Below are 22,465 nucleotides of genomic sequence, written 5' to 3'. Positions count from 1 at the left end.
TACAACAACAAACAAAGTAAAATGACAACATAAAACATCTTTATAACTTAAACCATTAAACCAAAAAGATATATCAATAAAAACATTTTTTGGCCGTAATTTTATACATAACAAATTTGATACTCTTTTAAAGTAGCCCGTTTTAAAATATTTTCAAAATAGTTACAAAATATAAAAAAATTGGAATTAGTCAACTTCAAAAAATTATGATTTTTTTTTTATTTTTGACCAATCTTGCAACAAACTTTTAAATCAATGACATTAATATTTTGTTAAACTTGCAAAGCATAAAAACGTTTTACAATAAATGAATTTTCAAATAACTTTAGAAAGATTAAAAAAATTTATGTTGACTTTGAAAATATTTAAAAGTGAAAAAATATGATACAAAAATATATATACCATATATACATATATTTTAATAAAAAAAATATTAAAAACGTGGAAATTAATTGTTATATTTAAATGACAATATTATTAAAGATATTACTAACGAACATATATGTATATCCCGTACAAATAGAAAATGTAATAGACACGCATTTAAGATATTGACATTTTATGTTGTATATATATTAGGAAAATTAATTAAATTAGAATATATTAAATGGTTATTTAAGTTATAAATCTGTTTACCAAAATTTCTGGAACTATCAAAACTAATAGTCGGTCAACAATATTAAAGAAAGTAATTAACTTTAAAAATTTTAGAAAACACGACCCACATTATAGTCAATTCCAAAAATAAATAAATAAATTATACTCAACTTATTTATTTGAAATTCGAATTATTAATTTGAATACACGTAAAAAATAATAATTATACATAATGACTTTCAACTTTATTATATGATTTGATTAAATTAGAATATAATAAATTGTTATTTAAGTTATTTTATCTATTACCAAAATTGTTAAACGAAATTTGTTATAATCAAAGATCCTAAATACAAAAAAGATTACAAAAATCATGGCATAATGTAATCTTGAAATTATTATTTTTTTAGTTGATCCATAATTAATATTATTCTATTACAAGTCAATGAAATATGCATTAAATTTTCATTATCATTAATTGTGACATTTATGTCAAATTATAAATTGGTCAAACATATAAGATAGGAAGATTGTGGAGATTGGAAACTAATAAACATAGTAATATTAACAATGGAAACAAAAATTTTCCATAAAAAACTGTAATATATCTTTTTTTAGAATTCAAATTCAAATAATATTTCGTATTATTATAGTGCATTAATTGTTACAGTTTCCATAACCAAATGATGACACACATTAGCATTAATTGTGACATTTATGCCTCATTATACATTGGTCAAACAAAAAAGATGGAAATGTGTAAGTGTTAGAAAATATAATGTATCTTAGAATATAATAACAGAATAATGTTTTAAGTTAAAGATATTGAAATATAAAAATGGTAAGTTGTAAATGTTATTATTTCTGTCAAAATAAAATGTTACAACAAATTAGAAAAGGAAATAAATTAATAATAACAAAATTACTAAACTTATAATAATTATTATAAATTATAAAGATTATCATTAATATATAGATAAATATAAGATGCAAACAATTTTTTTTAATACATCGGTTTTGATTAAAATATAATAAATGGACAAACCAACCACTATATATGATTGATTATATAAAAATCAAATAATTTACATGAATTGTGAAAAATACATAAATACATGAATAATAACAAAAATATACATCAATATTAAACCAAAAAATAAGATATCTTATCAACAAATCTTCAACCTATGAAATTAGCTATATCAAGTTGGGAACATAACCTGAAATGAGAAAATTAAATATTAATATTTGTTTTGCAAATAATAAATTTTAACCGTGGTAATGTTACATGTTATGAAATGTTTGACCAGTAATATATAAAATTCAACGTTAATTTAAATTTGAAAATTTATAAATTTTAAATTACGTCATTTTAGAATAATAAATTTTAGTGATGGTAATTATAGACATTATGAATGTTTGTTTAATCAGTCATTTAAAAAGTTCAACCTAAACTTAAATTCAACTTTAATGTTTGACCAGGAAATTTAAAAATGTTTGATCAACTTAAACGTTTGACCAGCAATTAAAGAAAAAAATCAACTTTAATTTAAATTTGGAAATTTAAACTTTTTAAATCAAATCTTTTTAGAAAATAATAAATGTTAATGATGGTAAGTTTAGACGTTATGTAATATTGACCTACCATTTACAAATTTCAACTTTAACTTAAATTGTAATCAAATTTCAAATCATTATTATTATTATTATTGACCATTAATTATAAATTAATGGTTAATCAATTGGCTGACTTAATTTTGCAAACAAAATCAAAAAAATACTTAAATGATTTGAAATTATAACCGAAAATATTAATGTTTATGCTATGAAACATTTGATATTTAATTTATAACCGAAAAATTTTAATGTCTTACCGGAAAATAACAAATAATGATAATAACCATGGTATCTTCGTTTTTTATTAAGAAACAAAAATCCAATTTTCCGTAAATCAATCGGGTAAATTACCTGAAATAATAAAGTTTTGTTATAACATGGATATTTTAGAATATTAGAATTATAATTTATAACCAAATAATTTAAATGTGTCTTACCGGAAAAACGAAATAATGATACTGAATATGGATGAAGCTGATTTATATTTAGAACCTAGAAGAAAAACATGTATAACAAAAAAAACAGGAAAAATATTAAACTTCAAATAAATAAAACACCCATTGTTATAGGTATAACACATAAACGGAAAACTTACCGGAATAACTTACCGGAATAACGTAAATACGTAGAAATATTAGCTTCATCGCCATTTTTGATTTAGAACCTAAAATGATTTTAAAAAAATCAGTTAACAATGAAAATAAAGATAAAAATGTTAGATCTACAATAACCGGAAGAAAATATGATGTTGCCGGAAAAAGATATTACCTTGCCGGAATATCATATAACATTGTTGGTCATTAAAGTATAATATATAACCTTACCGGAAAACGATTAATCTCGATCTACATCACCGGAATATAGAAGATGGTGGATGGTGGAGTTAGTAAGCCGAGAGAGAGAGAGAGAGAGAGATATTAAAATGATTATGGTGGAAAATTATAAGGTTTAAATGGTGTGTGAGATGACACATGGCAGAATATTAGAGCACATGAGAATGGAAACATGCTGACTGGATTGCACATGTGGACAGCCTAGAAAAAGGCCATGTGTCCACATTGTATTGATTTAATAGTATTTAAAGATGTACAAAGTCAGAATACGTTACATGTGTGTACATATAGCATGAATGTATTTATAATTTAATGTAAACATGATGTATGCATCAAGTAGTTTTGTTTCATAAATGTTTTAAAACATGTACACCTCTATTGAGTTTTGGAGTTTCGTATCTCAATTCCACGCTAGCCGATTTCATGTTTCTTAGTTCCCTAAATCCTTAAAAAAATAACCTTTCATGTTCTTAGGTTCAGAAAAATTTCGCTTAAGCTTTCATTTCCTTACGAAAGAAAAACATTTTTAAGGGTAAAATAATGATGAGCAAATGGTATTGGCCCAACCTGGTGTAAGGCCCCGTTACCGGTAGCCCTACTTTCATGTTGGATTTACTCATAAACGCAGTTCTAAATATCAGAGTTAATTAAAAATTTCACGGAACATTAAAAACTTTCATAAAACATTTCGTAACAATCCAAAACTTGTCTTAAACAAACTACTTGTCTTTCAAAAAACAAAGTAATTAAAACATATCACGTCTTGAGCCTTCTGATGCCAGCCTCTTATTCAATGCCATGTGTCTCCTCAAGCGAGCTGCCTCATTCTACTCACCTGCGTGCATACTAAAAAGTCAGCTACGCTGAGTGAGTTCTAGTTAATCATACATTATACACTACACACAAACTTATATTCTTTCATTCATACTTTCATACTTTCTTTTGTACTAACTTGCTTTCATATCTTACGTTATAAAGAGCATTACGCCCTACATTCCTCGAGTATTATTAGGGCTTGGTACCCTCCTTCCTCGAGTATTATTAGGGCTCGGTACCCTCCTTCCTCGAGTATTATTAGGGCTCGGTACCCTCCTTCCTCGAGTATTATTAGGGCTCGGTACCCTCCTTCCTCGAGTATTATTAGGGCTCGGTACCCTCCTTCCTCGAGTATTATTAGGGCTCGGTACCCTCCTTCCTCGATTATTATTAGGGCTCGGTACCCTTTTTCCTCGAATATTAGTAGGGTTCGGTTCCCTAGTTCTCGAATATTAGTAGGGTTCGATTCCCTCTTCATTACCATACAACCATACATCATACCTCGAGTATTATTAGGGCTCAGTACCCTTTTCGTAACCATACAACCATACAACCATCCTTTCCTTCTTTTATTAACTTTATCACGTTCATACACATAAGCATACGTATCATACTTACCTTATACATAGCGTTACAACCTGACAGTACGTGCAATATCCGAAGATCGTTCACGTACCATCAAGCAATCATTCATACATTTCACATTATTCACATAAGGCATACACTTATCTCTTAGGATAAGCGTATTAACATATTGAGTATGCACACAACCCCGAAAACATAACACATAAATGGGGCTAGAAACTCACCTGAATGCGGTTACGTTCACCGTTAATCGTAATCCCTTTCTTCAGTTGTGCACGGCTGACTGTATAATAAGTACACGTATCAATTAACTATCACTACTCATATCATCTTTCTAGTCTTAGCTACTACCCACAACGAACGGGGGTCCGGGGGCAGCGCCCCTGGCAGCGGGGTCTAGGGGCGGCAGCCCCTAGCAGGGTCCAAGGGGCAGAGCCCCTGGCTGGGATCGAGCTGCCAGGTCAGCTTGAAAAAATTTTATTTTCATTAACTGTCTTAACGCATCTCCTATTAGGATTTTAAGTTACTATTTTATTCACCTACTCATTCGTTAGCCCGATTCGTTACCTTAAAATGCATGTTAAGCGAACTTAACTTAAGCGAACTTAAGGTTCGGCGAACTTAAGACTCGGCGAACTTAGAGTCCAGCGAACATATGGTTCAGCGAAGTTGATAAGGTAGGCGAACTTGCTTGTAGCGAACTTAACATCAAGCGAAGTTAGGTTTGGCGAAGTTAACCTTAAGCGAACATATGCCAGGCGAAGTTGTTGCTAAGCGAAGTTATAACCACAACATAGTATCTGGCGAACTTAACTAGCTGCGAACTTATTGGCGAAGTTGTCAGGGGCGAACATGGCTGGCGAACTTGCTTGCAAGCGAACTTGCTTGCAAGCGAACTTGCTTGAAGGCGAAGTTGTCTTGCAGGCGAAGTTATTCAGCATTGGCCTCTGTTCATTCGTAATCACCAGAATCACCCTCGTTTCATCGAGAAATTCTTGGATATGACGTTAACAAGTCCCGCGATCATTCCCATGGCCTTGTTCGGGTAAAACTTAGCCCGGAATGACGTAAAGTTTGGACCTTTATGGTAAAAACGTTCAATAAAACGTAAACTTTAAAGGTCAAGAACATACCTTTTGTGCTCGTTCGATCTTGGTAAGCTTGTTTAGGAACTCTAGATCTCGTGTAGGACTCGAATAACAAGAATCTAATCACAACTAACGTTCACTCTCTCTCGGATTTTGTTCGTTCTCTCTCTCGGCCGCCGACCGTATATGGTGGTGTGGTGTATGTGTTTTTGGAGTGTGTTAGAGAATAAGATGGTAAGAATGAGGATTTAGGGTTTTAGGTTGGTTTAGGGGATATTTATATCCCTTAAAGCCCATGGACCTAAGGCCCATTCCCTTTAATCCATCTTAATTAGTTCAAGTCCATGTTCTTTATTAATACTAATTAATTATTCAGGCCCGATAACTAAACACAACTTTCTTTTATTAAATACGAAATTTTAGGATGTTACACCTGGATATGGAACCTACATGCTGACACTCACAATTTCGATAACCATACCAGTGTTTTGGAGGGAGATCTCTCGAAAAGTCTTTAATGCGCATTTCAGGTAACTCTCCATCATCTTTCTTTGCATGAGCGGCATGCATTTTCATGATGCACGTTTTTCCAATTATGAAGCATGTCTAAGCGATCCGACTCACATTGGCTAGGTGGTTTGGCCAGGTATTTTCAGTACAAATTCGGTATCCACTTTTAAGGTTTTTGGGATTGGTATTTGCCTTCGGCAACGATAACGTACTGATATTTTGACGAATTTCAGAATCAGTAATTTTGTTTACCAGTAACGGTTTGGTACCTAATCTTTAAACAAAACTACTATGGTGCCACGTATCTTAGCACTTAATATAATATATAAAATAAAACCAAAAGCCAATTAATTAATTTGTTTAGTTTTTAAAGCAGTGGTCCAAACTAGTGCAGCATGAAAAAGAATGAACAATCATGCACTTTTCCTGTAACGCCTACTTTAACCTTTTCCATTTGCATTTGAAATTCAAATTATTGCAGCAAAAGTAATTAATATAACCAACTTGTGACAAAAACCATATCTTTTCCATATATATAAACTAACTACTTCTAGTTTGTTTGTTTTCTACTGTATAGATTTTGTCATTTGTACTAGTCATGGGACAACCATCCTATCTCATACGTTCTTTCTCCTACAACGACACTCGCATACCTCGTCAACCCGACGATAAGGTAAGTCTCATTAATGTTTATGAATCTCGAGCACCATTCAATGAAATGCTCTAATGAGTTCAAGTTTCACATATAACTCGAAACCATATATTTTTTTATTTTCTCTAGGGGGTGTGAATTTCTGACACGACATGAATTAGCAGGTCTGGGTCAGTTTCTGGTCGAACCTGTGAGCCCGTTTGACTAAACGGGCCGGGTTTGGATCAATATGACGGGTTCTTGGGTTGACCCGTTTAACCCATTTTTTTATTTTGATTTTTTTTAATTTAAAAATGTGTTTTATGTAATAAGTTAAATTGGTTGGGTGTGTTATGTAATAATTTAAAACTAAAAAGAAAATTGACATAATATATTATGAATTAAAATGTAGTAGTTTTATATAAACTTTATATTTGTAGTTATTAAAATGTGAATTTAAAATATTAATATGTCAAAACAATAAAAGACATAAATAGTTTTCGGGTCAAACTGTCCGTTTTCAGGTTCATGTGTCTTACATGATTTTTGGCTTCATGTAGGAATGGACCCGCCAACCCGCGAACATGACCGTTTAGTTGATATTAAATGTACAAAAGTCTAAACCTTTTTTAATATTTCAATCTCTTCAGATTAAGTTGATGTCAGATTCATTAGGCTCCGAAAAATGGTCAAATGTTTCTAAAAAATGTTATGTTGAAGAAGCCAAGAGTTACACGCAGCCCGGATCTGTTGCTGAGAAGAAAGTTTCTTTGATGCTTATTACAAGAACCTTGCGGCCCAAAAAGCCGCTGCAGCCGCCTTACTAGAGCAGGAAAAGGCGGCTGCAGCCGTCGCTCACCAAGTTGCTAGTAAGGTTGCTGATTTATCACTTAAAATTAGCATAGTAGATGAAGATATTAATAATATTAAGGTGTCTCTAATGAAGAGACCTTTGTTAAAGGTACTACTTTTATTGCAATAACTGTTTTTTTTTTTTTGTTATTCTAACCATATTTGGTAATATTTGAAAATTTTATTGTGTTACAGTCGAAAACTGTGCATTACCGAAATGACAATATTACAACTCCGAAAACCAAAAACGTTACAACAAACGGTTACACTGATAAAAGGAGTTTGGCGCCAAAATCATTGAAGGTGTTAATGAATTCTAGTTTTGTAAAAGAATCTTGCCGAAAAACGCAAATGACAAAATCGACTTCAAGTGTTTATTCGACCCCTAAACGCGATGTAACGCCTATGAAAACCCCTGCTAAGGTGATGTTTTTTTATCGTATACGCTATTTATGTCATTTTGTAACTTAAGTAACTAAAGATTATATATGGTTTTGTTATAGGCATTTGTGAATGGGATAAATAATAATAAGCAGCCTTTAGCAACACTTTCAGTAAATAGAAGGTAAATAAAATTTTATAAAATTTTAATATTTTATCAAGGAATATAATCTTGATGTTTTTATTATGCATATAGAAGGATTGAAACAACTGCTCATCCTACAGTGGCTGGAACCAAATCGACTGGCCCGAAATGGCACATTTTATCAGCAGTGTAAGTTTGAATAAATATTTATACGTGTGATGTATATATTTATTGAAAATCTACAAATTTTATTGAATAGTTCGAAGTCGTTTACTGCTTACAAAAGCAAATTTGAATCCCCAACTATATCGTCTCCCTTCGTGTTGAGGACAGAGGATCGAGCTGCACGAAGAAAACAGGCAAGAATATAACTAATGCATTTTCGTATCGAATAGTTTCTATTTAAGTATTTATTAATTATATAATTATATTAATTACTCATTTTCAGAAGCTCGAGGAGAAATTTAACGAGAAGAAGCCACAAATTGCGCACCAGAAAGCTCGGTTTAAGATTTATTCAAACTAAACTTTTGTTTTAAAGCTCTAACATTTCTTGACTAGTATTATAAGTCATGAAAGCATGTCTCTATTTATTTATTTACATGTTCATTGTAGTTCAAAAATATTAATGTATCATACCGTCATATATATATAGAGAGAGATATCATATATGTCTATTAGTTTAACGGATATATGTGTACGCATTCAAATACAGAAGAATGATGAACAAATCATAGAAGATTCACCGACAAAATGATGTTAAACATTATGTGATGATATAACATTTGACTCATGGTTTACTTGATCAAGACTCGGAGATCTCTCGGCTTTCTTCCCAGGATATAACAAATAATGTTGCACGATAAACACCAAGTCGAATAATATTGACGCCTGCAAACATAGAAAAAAACAGATGCACTTTATGATATAGGTTTTTTGTTTTTTTTTCAGATGGTAACATGATATAATATGTTTTATGTATACATGATACATACCAAAGAAAGCAATGTCTTGCCTATATTTCCATAGAAATTCACCCCCGAATCTACATAACATGTCGAAACATAATCTTAGTTCATAATTCATGCAAACATAACATAAAACTAGAAAAAAAATAAAATATATAACATACGTTGGTCGATAGATTGGACCGCCATTTGACCATAATTGGTCAACCCACCGAGTAAATCAAGCAATATGTTACCAATGCTGAATCCGGTTGTGCTCTTCCTTTTAAAGTTCATAATTACCTGCGGTATATACTTGATGACGGTCATGAAAACCTGCAACATGCTGTAATAAATATATACTATGTCATTATAATTCATATTCTCATAACTAACAAATTTGTAGTTGAATAATGAATATTAGTATATTACCTAAAGCACGAGACGAGCCACAACCACCAATGTTTTGGTATGGCTATAAACACACAAATCGCAACAGCCGACCAAGCTGCTAAAACTATGGCCATAGTAATCTTCGTGACCCTTTGATTTCCACGCTGCATCATAATAAAATAAACGATTAATCTTCATCTAGAGCATATAATATATTACGGGATGTGATATTCATACACCACCCCCATGCTGACTGTACATGCCTATACGGGCCGTATAGGCCACGCATGACTGACAAGTGTACAGAGGGGGAAAACAGCTTTTTTCAGCTCGTATAGAGCCTGATACAAACTGACACAACTCGGATCCTATACGGCCCGATGTCAGGGGAGGCTTTGAGGGTGGGCAATGTGGGCGTCCGGCCGGGGCACGTGCTTTTCAGGGGCACAGACAATTTTAAAAATTCCAATATTATATATATATATTATTTAGAATACCCGAACTTTTATAAGCCTGTGATTTTATAATACCCAAAAACTTTATAATCTATGTAAGTCATAACCTCAATTAATATAATTATTTTGCTAATTGTTATGTTTATTGCTATAACTTTAATCGTCGTTCAAAAATAACCGTTTACAAAATTTAGTTCGTTAAGACTTAAAAGTTAAAAGAGCACATTTTTTCCAGCTTGGCCGGGGTACGTGAATTCTCAGGGCCGGGCCGCGTATAGGGGAAAAGTGGTGTGTGAAAATCCTACGCCTATATTAACTATTAAGATGATTATATAATACTTACTTCATAAATGGCGATCTGGAACAACGTAAATGCAGTTAGTATAACCGCGTGAGTAGAGAAAGCAACATCATTAGCAGCTACTGGTATCATCTGCCATTGATAATATATATATATATATTAATATGCAAACAACTTTCTAACAAACTCTAACAAACTTTAACAAACTATTTACATAATAACAACTAACTAAAGAAACAAATAGAACCTGATTGGATCCATATTTTTTATGATACTGTCGTTGAACCGTAGAGCTAAAGAACACGGATGCGTTGTATATGAGATACGATGAATGCTTCGTCAAATTCAACACAACAAAATCAAAATTCAGCCCCACAACGCTGCAATTCACCAATTCGATGTCAAAACTTGAAATCAACTCATGTTTAATTAATGAATAATAATAATAATAATAGTAGTAGTAGCAGCAGCAGCTGCTTTGCTATTGTTGGATTTAACGAGTACGATGAATAATAATAATAGTAGTAGTAGCAGCAGCAGTAGCAACAGCTTTGCTATTGTTGGATTTAATGAGTACGATGATGAATAAAAATAACAATAATAATAATAGTAGTAGCTTTGCTATTGTTGAATTTAATGAGTATGAATAATAATAATAATAGTAGTAGCTTTGCTATTGTTGGATTTAATGAGTATGATGAATAATAATAATAACAACAACAACAACAATAGTAGTAGTGGCAGCTTTGCTATTGGTAGAATTTACTGAGTACGATGATTAATAATAATAATGGTTACCTTTTCCGCTTGAAGTTTAAAATGACTTGGGGATAGAAGCTGATGGACCAGGCGCAAAACGCGATCCATCCGAAGACATTCGATAAGGCCTTGAGCGTGGTTGAGTTCCATGAATCCATTCTCTAGTACCAACTTGAACTGTTGATCAAAATATCAGGATGTCTTGGTATTTATGTGCACTATCATAGTGGGAATACAAGTGGTATAAGTGATGTCGTTTAGCGCCAATTTTATTATTTTATGAACCTGGTCATTTTTTGTTTTTTTGGGAAATAAGTTGCTTGGGGTGGATGTATATCTTGTAGTTAATGCGAAATAAAATAAAATACATTATGTAATGTAATTTAATATAACGTTTTAAGCGGGTTACTTTTATTTATTTATTTATTTAAAGTGAAAATATAATTTTTCATGTATGGTGATTTAAGATCCGTGTTACAAGGGTTTATTTAGGTTTTGTGCTTAATATTGTTTTGTTATTTTGTATTTTTGTAGTGATTTGTTTATTTTTTTTGAGTAATTTCGTTTTGATTGAATATGTATATATTAATTTGTTATGTTCATTATATATGACGAATTTGGTCAATTTTGTGTTGTGAGTTAAGTTGCTTGGAGTGGATGTGTACATATTGTTGTACATGTGAAATAAAATAAAGTATAAAATAATGTAATGTAAATTAAATTTTAATATAGTGTAATATGATGTAATAAAATATAATGCAATATTTTATATTATAAATTGATAATAATGATATGATGATTGATTCTAGTGGTATGTAAATGTATTGTATTGTATTTAAAGTAAAGTTTTAAGTCGTAATAAATGATTTTGTTATAAAAGGGTTAGTGAATAATTTACTTATAGACTTAGTAACACTTTGAAATGACGTTTTTAAGAATTCAGATGACGTGTCTGTATGTATGTACGATTGAATGAATATAAGGTATATGGTATGAGTGGTATAAGTAATATAAGGAATATGGTACGAGTTTAGTGGTATTTAAACGTATCTTATTAGAGTAATGATTTAAATTTGTTATAAAAGGGTTACCAAATAATTTGTTTTTGGAGTTACTAACATATTGAAATGACATGTTTAGAAGACGTGTGTGTATGTACACACGAGTCGTGTCATTGAAGGAATATGATATGAGTGTACGAGTCGTGTTATTCTTTGGTTTTAATTTTTAAATTTGAAAATTTACACATTTAATACCTATATTATAGTATTCACTCAAACGTAACAAAAGTAGTTATTGAAATGCATATATAAAGTTTTATGTACTAACTTTTTTTGAAATGAATAAAATACTTATATTAAAAATAATATACTTTTGAAATTAAAAAAAATATAGAAATGAAGCTAACCCCCCCCCCCCCCCCCCCTCTTCTCTTCTTCCTCGTCCATCTCCATGTTATATTTTTCTTTGTGGTTCAAAATTTTCGACAAGTTCTAACGCCCTCGATCGCTACATTTCACCACTATGAAACTAAAACCTTCTACACTACATTACATCTTTTTGCCATCTACTAGTTAGCAACCATCAAAAATCTTGAAAACCATTGTATAGATTCATACTATAACCAAACCAACTTTGAACCCTATACCCACTATTGTTTATCCACACCGCATGTCTACTTTCTTCGACCTCCACAACCCGATACCCACTAGTGTTTCGAGCAATACAACCAATACTCACTTTCCATATTCATTCTAGCATCCACGAAACCTTAGCGATGCATTGCTATTCGCTCTGATCGATTTGTGACGAAAACCAGAATAGGTGGGGGTTGCATGGGGGTTGCATGCTTGTTCACAGGTCTTGAGGAAAAAGGAGAACTCTATAATTAAACATGTGATGCATTAAAAACATGGTTAATAGAAACAAACCAAACAAAACCAATATAAAAAAAATTTGGTCATTTGCTCTTAGGTCATGTGTTATGGTACTATGAAACGGGCGTGACACCGGTAAAGTCAACATGGTCGGCACTATACCACAATTTCATGCACTAATATCTCCATTTCATGTATTTATAAGTACATTTTTTAGCCCAAATTTGATTTTGAGCATTAACCGAACCGAAAACCAAAAAATTAATCGAAGACCGATTAATTAATTTGTTTGAGGTTATTAACCGAACCGAGCATAACCATACGTCCATAATAACATTATAAAATCCAAAACCCACTTCCGTTGCCCCACTCTTAGGCCTGTAAACTAACCGAACATTCGGTGAACTGTTCGACGAGAAGTTTCTTTATTTAGTAAACAAACGAACATAAACAGAAAATGTCTGTACGTTTAATTAAACGAACGAACATGAACACATGCTCCGTTCATTCATTTATGTTTTAATATAAAATAATTAAATATTATCCCGATTCATCATCTACTTAAATGTTTTATATTTGTTTATCCGTGTTCATTTTTGTTTCTTTGTGTTCATTTACATTTGTTTATATATGTTCGTATATGGTTTTTTTTATATTCATTTAGATTTCAAACACACCAACATAAACAAACACGAACATGTATTTTTTTCAATAAACAAACATGAACACAATAAATTTGTTCGGTTAAACGTTCGTGTTCGGCTCATTTACCGACCCTTGTGCCCACTCTGATTTGATATGTTTTTACTCTCTAAAGTTACTGTTAAACCTTTACTACCCCGTCTACCCGTGTAAACTAATTATCAACGTAAACAAACACGGACATGTAAATTTTTAAAATAAAAAACCATGAACACAATATATTCATTCAATTAAGCGTTCGTGTTCGTGTTCGTGTTCGTGTTCGGTTCGTTTACATACCAATAAAATTATCATCATCTTTATGTTGTTTTCCATCTCCCATATCAATAATAATATCCCACCATGGCGACTGCTATTATTACTCTCAAGAAAACCCTCAATTCGTTAAACCCTAATAACTATTCACTCATCCGATCCTTATCAACCACCGCCACGTCATCCTCCTTCACCTTCTCTTCCGATCAGGCTGACGTCACCACCGGAGATGATGACATATACATCAAGGCACGTAAACCTGCACCGTCCACGTCAGTTACCATGCCTATGTCATTCATGACTGGTTCAATTGTCGGCAAGAGGTTCTATAAACAAGTTACTACTAGACCTGCTGATGACGGAGTTGGCTGGTCCGTTATGCTTGATTACCGGACACTTAAAACGCCGTCCAAAAGGCCTCTTAAGTGTCCGACTCTCCCACTCGCTTACGCGATCGCAGCCGAGTGGGATTATCAGGTGAATTGAACATTTCTCCTAATTTTATTGCTTAGAATGCATATAGGAGCCCTAATTAGATCATTTCTTAAGTTGATTGGTTACTGAATTTATTATTATTATTATTATTATTATTGTTGTTGTTGTTGTTGTTGAATGATCTTAATTATTGCTTGATTAATGTTGTATTTCATGAATTATACCTGTAAAATGACAGTCGGATCAATAAACAGCTCGAAATGAGCTGAGCCTTTTTGAGCCCGAGCTTCAATAAAGCTCGTTTAGTTATCGAGTCTGAGCTCAAGCATTGCATTGGGAGCTAGTTTACTTAATTTCAGTACTCAGTTTTACTTAAATTGAAATTTAGAATGCACATGGAAGCCCTAATTAGATCAACTCTTATATTGATTGTTTACTGAATTTACTATTATTATTATTATTATTATTATTATTATCTGTTGTTGAATGATCATAATTTTGTTTAGTGTTGTATTTCATGAATTATACCTGTAAAATGACAATCGGATCGATAAACAGCTCGAAACAAACTGAGCTTTTTTACTTAATGACAATCGGTTCAATTCACGTTTCTCCTAATTTTATTGCTTCATTTTACTTAATTTTGGTTAATATGAATTTAGCCTTAGAATGCACATAAGAGCCCTAATTAGATCATTTCTTAAATTGATTACTGAATTTATTGTTATTATTATTATTATTGTTATTATTGCTATTATTATTATTATCTGTTGTTGAATGATCTTAATTTTGCTTGATTAATGTTGTATAATGAGTAATTATTAATGACAAAAGGCCTCTTAAGTGTCCGACTCTCCCACTCGCCTACGCGATTGCGGCTGAGTGGGATTATCAGGTTCAATTCACATTTCTCCTAATTTTATTGTTTCATTTTGCTTAATTTTGGTTAATTTGAATATAGTTGTTAGAATGAACATATGAGCCTTAATTAGATCATTTATTAAATTGATTACTGAATTTATTCGAACTCGGATTGATAAAAAGCTGGAAATGAGCTGAGTTTTTTTGTGCTCGAGTCTCAAATAAACCCATTATCCAGATGTAGCTCGGTTTGTGTTTAACATTATGTGAAAAATACTAAGTTGAACCAGAAAAAAAAAGTTATTGAGCCTTGTGGATTTTTTTAAGTTTGATCTCTTTTGGAATTTTATGTAATAGTTTTACACTACACAGCCGAGGCCGGGCAGAGTTTTGGCTCGTTTAAGGTACTACATGAGCTCCAGCGGAGCTTAGGCTCGTTTAAGGTTTTTTTTTCTATTAAAATATATAAAATAACTAAAAACCTATATAGTTTAATTAATTACTTAATTTTGCTTTATTGTTGTATTTCATGAATTACACATGTAAAATGATATAGATCATTTCTTGAATTGGTTACTGAGTTAATTCACCTCTGTTGTTGAATGATCTTAATTTTGCTTGATAAACGTTGCTTGCACGAATTAGTTTACATCTTGCGATTATTGCAACATAGCATAAAAATAGGGCTGCAAACGAGCTGAGCAGCTTGGAAGCTACTCAAGCCTGGATCGATAAAAATCTCGAAACTGGCTGAGCTTTTTTGAGTTGGAGCCTCAAATAAAGCTTGTTTAGTTATTGAGCCAATGAGCCTTGTGTATTTTTTAAGTTTATCTCTTTTGGATTTTTATGTAATAGTTTCACACTACACAGCCAAGGTTGGGCAGAGCTTTGGCTCGTTTAAGGTTCTACACGAGCTCCAGCCGAGCTCTTGGTTTAAAAAAGCGTTAGGCGAGGCGAGGCGTTTTGGTTCAAAAATCCGAAGCGCTAAGCGCTAGGCGCGAAGCGAGAGCTTCACGTATGTGAGGCACTCAATTTAAAAATTACTATAAAATTAATTATACATGACATATTTTACTTGAAAATCAATCATAAAGATAAAACATATTTGTAAAACTAAACATGAACACTTAATGCGTAGGTTGAGCATTATAAAAACATATTTAGAAGTTGCAAAACACTTAAATTCTTAGAGTAAAAAGTAAAAGGTATAGTAAAAGGTAATAATGAAGAAAAATACCTTTTGAGTCATAAACATATGTGTAATAATTAGGTGAGTTTGAACTGATTTAAAAGATGGTAGTGATAATTGAGGAGAAGATAAACTTGAAACGTCTAGAAGGTTGATATTTGGAGAAGATAAACTTTGAATATGAAAATAAAGAGTGGTTTGAATTAAATATAGAGTGATAAATATATATAATACGGTTGGGTAATGTTTTATAGATGAGCCCCAACGTTATTATTTTAAACAGATGGCCCAAACAGCTACATTTTCAATCTAAATTGAATTGAATCACATGAGGCGCTGCCTCAAGCGCCTCACGCCTCGCTAGTTAATGCGCCGCCTCAGGGCGCCTCATGTATTTTAGCGCCTTACGTAAAATAAGGCGTTTTCAAAAACGCCTCGGGCGCCTCACGCCTCAGGCGCGCCTTTTTAAACCAAGGCCGAGCTTAGGCTCGTTTAAGGGTTTTTTTTAAAAAAAATATAAAATAGCTTAAAACGTATATAATTCAATTAATTACTTAATTTTGCTTTATTGTTGTATGTTATTAATTACACATGTAAAAGGACAAAATCCTCTGCTTACTTAAAAGTTTAAATCTTGTGATTATCATGCACATATGAGCCTTAATTAGATGACCTCTTAAAATTGGTTACTGAATTTATTATTATTTGTTGAATGATCTTAATTTTGTTTTTAATGTTGTATTTCATGAATTATACTTATAAAATCCCCTTCTTAGTTTACATCTCTCGATTATAACCGAGCCGTTCATGAGTTACTTGGACTCGGATCAATAAAGACTCCAAACAAGCTGAACTTTTTCAAGCTCGAGCCTTTAGTTATTGAGCTTGAGCTCAAGCGTTGCATGGGGAGCTTGTTTAGGCTTGTCGAGCCTTAACCAATATTGTGTATTTATAAGTTTTTTCTCTTTTAGACTTTATGTGATAAACAGAACTTAAAAGTATATAAATCAATTAAAAAAAAATAAGCAAGCCAAGCCTGAGCTTCAAAAAACAACTCACGAGCTGAGCTTGAGCTCTCGTAGGTCAAAACGAGCCGGACTCGACCCTAGTTGAGCTCGGGCTTGGCTCAGCTCGTTTATGATAAACATATGATTTTATGGGTTTTAGGTTTACGCTTGTTTAGGGATAGTTTAGGATGGTTCTATGCCATTATTGGATGTTTACACCAATTTGCCTGGAATTTGTAGAATTTTACCAAAATACTCAGCAATTGGCCGGAATCTTACCAGAATCTGACCAAAATCTGGTTGGAATCTTACCCAGAGGTTGCCGGGTCGCCTGGATGGCAGCAAGGCGCTTTCCCTGTGCCTCGCCTCACCCAAAGGCCTAGGCGCTCGCCCGAAGGGCTTTTGACAACATACGCCATAACTAGATCCTCTCCCAAATTGATTACTATATTTATCATTCTATGACATTAAATGATCATATTTTTGCTTGATTGTTGTATCTCATGAATTACACCTGTAAAATCGCCTGCTTACTCTAAATATTGCGATTATCATACAAATACGAGTGATAATTAGATCCAAAATCTTACTTTAACTTAAGAAGTGACTCGCTTAACCCTAAAATGCTAGCTCCTTGTAAGTTCAGATGATAGCTCAATTCACAATCAGTTGGTTTTTTTTGTTGGTTGTAGCTTGCAGATGGAATTAGGCCATTTACAATGCCTTTAATGAAACTTGCATGTACCGCTTTGGAGAGAGTTCCCCTCACTCGTCCAAAGATTATTGATAATTTAATGTCAAGGTTTAACCAAGATTTGGTCTTTTGTCGCGCCCCTGATGATAATGTTCTGACGAGTGGCGTCTATGGTATGCAACACATTACATATTAGACATAGTTTAATATTATGTTATATTAGAGGGATTAGAGTGTAATATTGTATTCTATATATACCCATGTATATTCAGCAAATATAATCACAATTCAATAACAATTACATCCCACACTCCCTCTCATGAATCTGACACGTATGTCTCGTCCTATCCTACTCACCCACCTACACCACCCAACTCACCCACACCACCTCCACCAACCAACCCACCCCCACCACCTCCACACCCTCCTCTTGTCCACACCTATGCCCGTCGGCCTAAATCCAATACGACAAATTCCACAGAATCTGCTGATGCAGCCCCTTCAGAACCTTCTACGGCTGCTGCAGCCCCTCCTACAGCTGTTGCAGCCCCTCCTACGGCTGCTGAAACCCCTCAGGTTGCAACTCAGCAGTCTCTCTCAGACCTGCCCGACTCCCCTGCTGCATCGCAGCCCACTCCAGCCCCTATGACCCAACCATCTACCCGTTCACGACCGCATAATCTTCGCCAAAACCCCAAAACTACCAAACCTTACAATGCTGCCTCCTTTCACTCTACCACACATAATCCCGACACTGAACCTGCCTCCTTTACTGTTGCTAACTCAGACCCAAAATGGCGTCAGGCCATGGCTGATGAGTATTCGGCGCTGCTGCGAAATGGTACGTGGTCCTTGGTACCACGTGCTCCGGGTTCTAATTTGGTTGATTGCAAATGGGTTTACAAACTCAAACGAGATCAAACAGGGGCTATCACTCGCCATAAAGCACGTTTAGTCGCCAAAGGTTTTCGACAACAATTGGGCATTGATTACCGGGAGACATTTAGCCCGGTTGTCAAGTCTACCACTATTCGTGTAGTACTTTCTTTAGCAGTTGCTCAACAATGGCAACTGCGACAACTTGATGTTCAGAATGCGTTTCTACACGGTGACTTAAACGAAACTGTCTATTTACAGCAACCACCAGGTTTTGTTAACCCCCTGAAACCGGATCATGTGTGTCTTTTACATAAGTCCCTTTATGGTTTGAAGCAAGCCCCTAGAGCCTGGTTTCACAAGTTGTCTATGGCTCTTCAGAGGCTTGGTTTTCAAGGCTCCAAGACAGATTCTTCTCTCTTTGTTTACTCATCAGGGGGCACATTACTGTATCTACTTGTCTACGTTGATGATATTATCCTCACAGGTAACAATTCATGGGCTATTGTTCGGGTGGTTCGCAATCTTAGCATGTCATTTGCTGTCCAGGACATGGGCAGACTCTCCTATTTTTTGGGCATTGAGATTCTGTACAGTGGCCAGGACATACTATTGTCCCAACAGAAGTATATTAACGAGCTCTTACAATGTGCCAGTTTGTCCAATGCTCACCCGGTTGACTCGCCTATTACACCGAGTGCGAAGCTGGCCTTGGGTGACAGCTCCCCATTTGAGAACCTGGTTAAATATAGGCAGGTTGTGGGTGCCCTTCAATATGTCACGCTTTCTCGTCCGGACATTACCTATGCAGTCAATAAGGTTTGTCAATTTATGCACTCGCCAACAGAGAATCAATGGTTAGCTGTTAAGCGCATTCTACGGTACTTGAAGGGTACTGCCACACATGGTCTTCTAATTAAACAGCAATCTCCTTCGGTTCTTCATGCCTACACGGATGCTTCTTTCAACAACTTGAGTGCCTTTTCTGATGCTGATTGGGCTGGGTGCTCAGATGACCGTCGATCCACCGGGGGGTATGCTATCTATCTTGGGTCTAATCTTGTGTCTTGGTCAGCCCGTAAACAAAAGACTGTCTCTAGGTCATCTACAGAATCAGAGTATAAAGCCCTTGCAGACACGGTTGCTGAATTAACTTGGTTACGGGCACTCTTGCATGAACTGCATGTTCCAGCACGATCAACCCCAACATTATGGTGCGACAATCTTGGTGCAACATACCTGGCAGCGAATCCTGTCTTTCATGCACGTACAAAGCACGTTGAGGTAGACTTTCATTTTGTCCGAGAACAAGTTGCTCAACGAAAACTCTCGGTGCAGTTTATCTCCACAGAAGATCAGATTTCAGATGTTTTTACCAAAGCTCTACCCTCTCCAAGATTCTTGTTCTTACGATCCAAGCTAAGAGTTGCTTCCCGGGCTTAGCTTGCCGGGGGATATTAGACATAGTTTAATATTATGTTATATTAGAGGGATTAGAGTGTAATATTGTATTCTATATATACCCATGTATATTCAGCAAATATAATCACAATTCAATAACAATTACATCTTTACCAAGTTTATCTTTACATAAACTCATTAAGTTTTTTAAAATTAACTTTTAGAATATATTTGAATTTGTAGAATTGCAAGTGAAGAAGATTGATCCTCTGCTTAAATGGGTAGAATCAGAGTTTGGTTTTAAACCGGTTGTATATTCCAGCTTTTTTGGCGGGAAGCAAGAAGACGGCCTCGTAACTGCCATTGAAAGCGTTCTTAAGAAGACGAATGATAATGAACTTGCAGCCATTGATGCACTTGCTTCTGCATCACACTCGTTAGTAATTTCAATTGCATTATTTAGCGGAAGACTCCAAATTGAGGAAGTGATTGAGATAATTAGACTTGAAGAAGACATGCAGGTTTGTGTTTCATTTAGACCCGTTAGAGATAAAACATATTCTGAATTTATTTTTATTAAAAATCTTTTGCAGGTGGAAAAGTGGGGTCTGGTAGAAGGCGGTCACGATCTTGATGTTGCAGACCTTAAAGTGCAAATATCATCTGCTGCGGTTTTTCTTGGTCTCACGAAAAAGTTTTGAAGTGGCGTGTAGAATTACCATTTTGCCCTTGGCTCGGCTTTATCAATGTTGTTTTGCCATTATCGTTTCTTCATAGGCGTTAAAAGTTAATACTAAGCATCGACTAATAAGAGGTAAACAATCGTATCATTAATTACACATTTGTATCCTCATCTATAAGTTCAATCTTTTACAGTTTTGCTTAGTAGATTATGTCTTCTGTATGTGTTAAATTTCTAGAATAATCAACACAATGAATATTTAGAAACTTTTGGTTTTTTAGATACTAAACCGCAGTTTAAGGTTCTTCATCCTCACAACATTGTATGCAAATAGGTGGTTGTTTCTTGATGTCACAGTAGCAACAAGATATATCACAGTCACTGCTGCATCCTACGAAAACCGATGATTTAGTGAATACTGCATATAGCAAGTTTTGGAATTTAAGCATTACCTGTGACTAGAATGTAGTCTAAGGGTTGGATTGGTTGAAGATTGATAAGAATCGGTGAATCTGTTATTGCTCCGACTTGAAAACATACCAAGAACCATACCGATGCTACTAGTGACAACTTCATGGCATAGATTTGATGGAAAGGTTCGAGTGTTGGTGGCGTAGAGTATATAAAATGTTTGGTTGGATTTGCAGTTGAGAGTTAGGAGTGCTAAGAATCTATATAAACTCAAATGACATGATTGCCCATAACTACCACACTTGTCTTTAGTATAATCCTTAGGAGTCATACATTGATGATGCCTATTTATGGAATAACACATATCTTTATCAAAGTCACAATGCCAACACCATGATTCCAATTTTATGCATGGTAACATCACAACATAGATATGCTGACGTGTTAGTATTACCGAACATATTACAAACATTACTTTATTAACTATTTAACACGTAAGTATTTGAAACATATACATTGTCTTAATGACTTACCGTTATATTTAAAGTATTATCACTTTCCCAGTTTCCCTAAAACTCTTCGTAACCCTCTCGTGTAGCCTTGATAGCATTGTGTATTAGACAGTAACGACGTATGTCTAGGTATATTGCCTTATGAGCGGATAGCAAAAACAACAGTGATAGTAGAATCGAAAATCAGAAACATGAACTTAGGAATGGAACAACATGTACCATATGAAAAATACCCATTGAACTAACCTTAGTTGACGGTGTTGGTGACAATGTTAAAACAATGTCACAACAATATCAGAGTACTATCGTAACAGTTATACGATATTGAAAATCAATGCCAGTAACGGTATTGGTACCTGTATGCTCGGGTATGAGTCCAAATGAAAAGTATTAACAATAAAGTCGAGTAACACATAAACTTGTAAACTTATAAAACTTGTAAAACTCATAAACTCACGATCTTGTTAACACGAAATATTGTAAATATATAAACCGGGGAAGCTTGTAAATGCGCAAAACTTGTAAAACAATATGGCTAAACTGACAAAATATCAAGATATACAGTGGTCTATTAGTCTCAAAAACATATAATGAAAGCTCAAACAAACATATAATGTGGTTTTTGGGTAATATTTAGACTTATTCAACTATTT

The 22,465-nt window shown here is 33.9% G+C and overlaps 3 protein-coding genes across 3 annotated transcripts; 2 read left to right on the top strand and 1 right to left on the bottom strand.

Annotated features, from left to right (window-relative positions):
• Positions 1-6,335: 6,335 nt before the first annotated feature.
• LOC143534554 (uncharacterized) lies at positions 6,336-8,581 on the top strand. The gene is made up of 7 exons (XM_077029016.1): positions 6,336-6,719; positions 7,328-7,638; positions 7,725-7,952; positions 8,033-8,094; positions 8,170-8,244; positions 8,315-8,414; positions 8,504-8,581. Exons 2-7 carry the CDS (start codon positions 7,618-7,620, stop codon positions 8,579-8,581), a joined length of 564 nt encoding a protein of 187 aa, XP_076885131.1. The 5' UTR covers positions 6,336-6,719; positions 7,328-7,617.
• Positions 8,582-8,777: 196 nt separating this feature from the next.
• Positions 8,778-11,236, bottom strand: LOC143534539 (cystinosin homolog). The gene is made up of 7 exons (XM_077029001.1): positions 10,950-11,236; positions 10,399-10,531; positions 10,194-10,283; positions 9,435-9,559; positions 9,188-9,348; positions 9,051-9,100; positions 8,778-8,946 (listed from the first exon to the last, which is right to left on the bottom strand). Exons 1-7 carry the CDS (start codon positions 11,066-11,068, stop codon positions 8,815-8,817), a joined length of 810 nt encoding a protein of 269 aa, XP_076885116.1. The 5' UTR covers positions 11,069-11,236; the 3' UTR covers positions 8,778-8,814.
• Positions 11,237-13,831: 2,595 nt separating this feature from the next.
• On the top strand, positions 13,832-21,641 carry LOC143534538 (uncharacterized). The gene is made up of 4 exons (XM_077029000.1): positions 13,832-14,221; positions 17,929-18,103; positions 20,451-20,728; positions 20,801-21,641. Exons 1-4 carry the CDS (start codon positions 13,832-13,834, stop codon positions 20,906-20,908), a joined length of 951 nt encoding a protein of 316 aa, XP_076885115.1. The 3' UTR covers positions 20,909-21,641.
• The last annotated feature ends 824 nt before the right edge of the window (positions 21,642-22,465 follow it).

This window comes from Bidens hawaiensis, unplaced genomic scaffold, assembly GCF_021521415.1.
Source record: "Bidens hawaiensis isolate Kalapana, Puna unplaced genomic scaffold, B.hawaiensis_p1.1 tig00010199_1, whole genome shotgun sequence".
Lineage (NCBI taxonomy): Eukaryota > Viridiplantae > Streptophyta > Magnoliopsida > Asterales > Asteraceae > Bidens > Bidens hawaiensis.
Note: the sequence above shows the minus strand (reverse complement) of the source record. Positions and strands in the feature narration are given on the sequence as shown.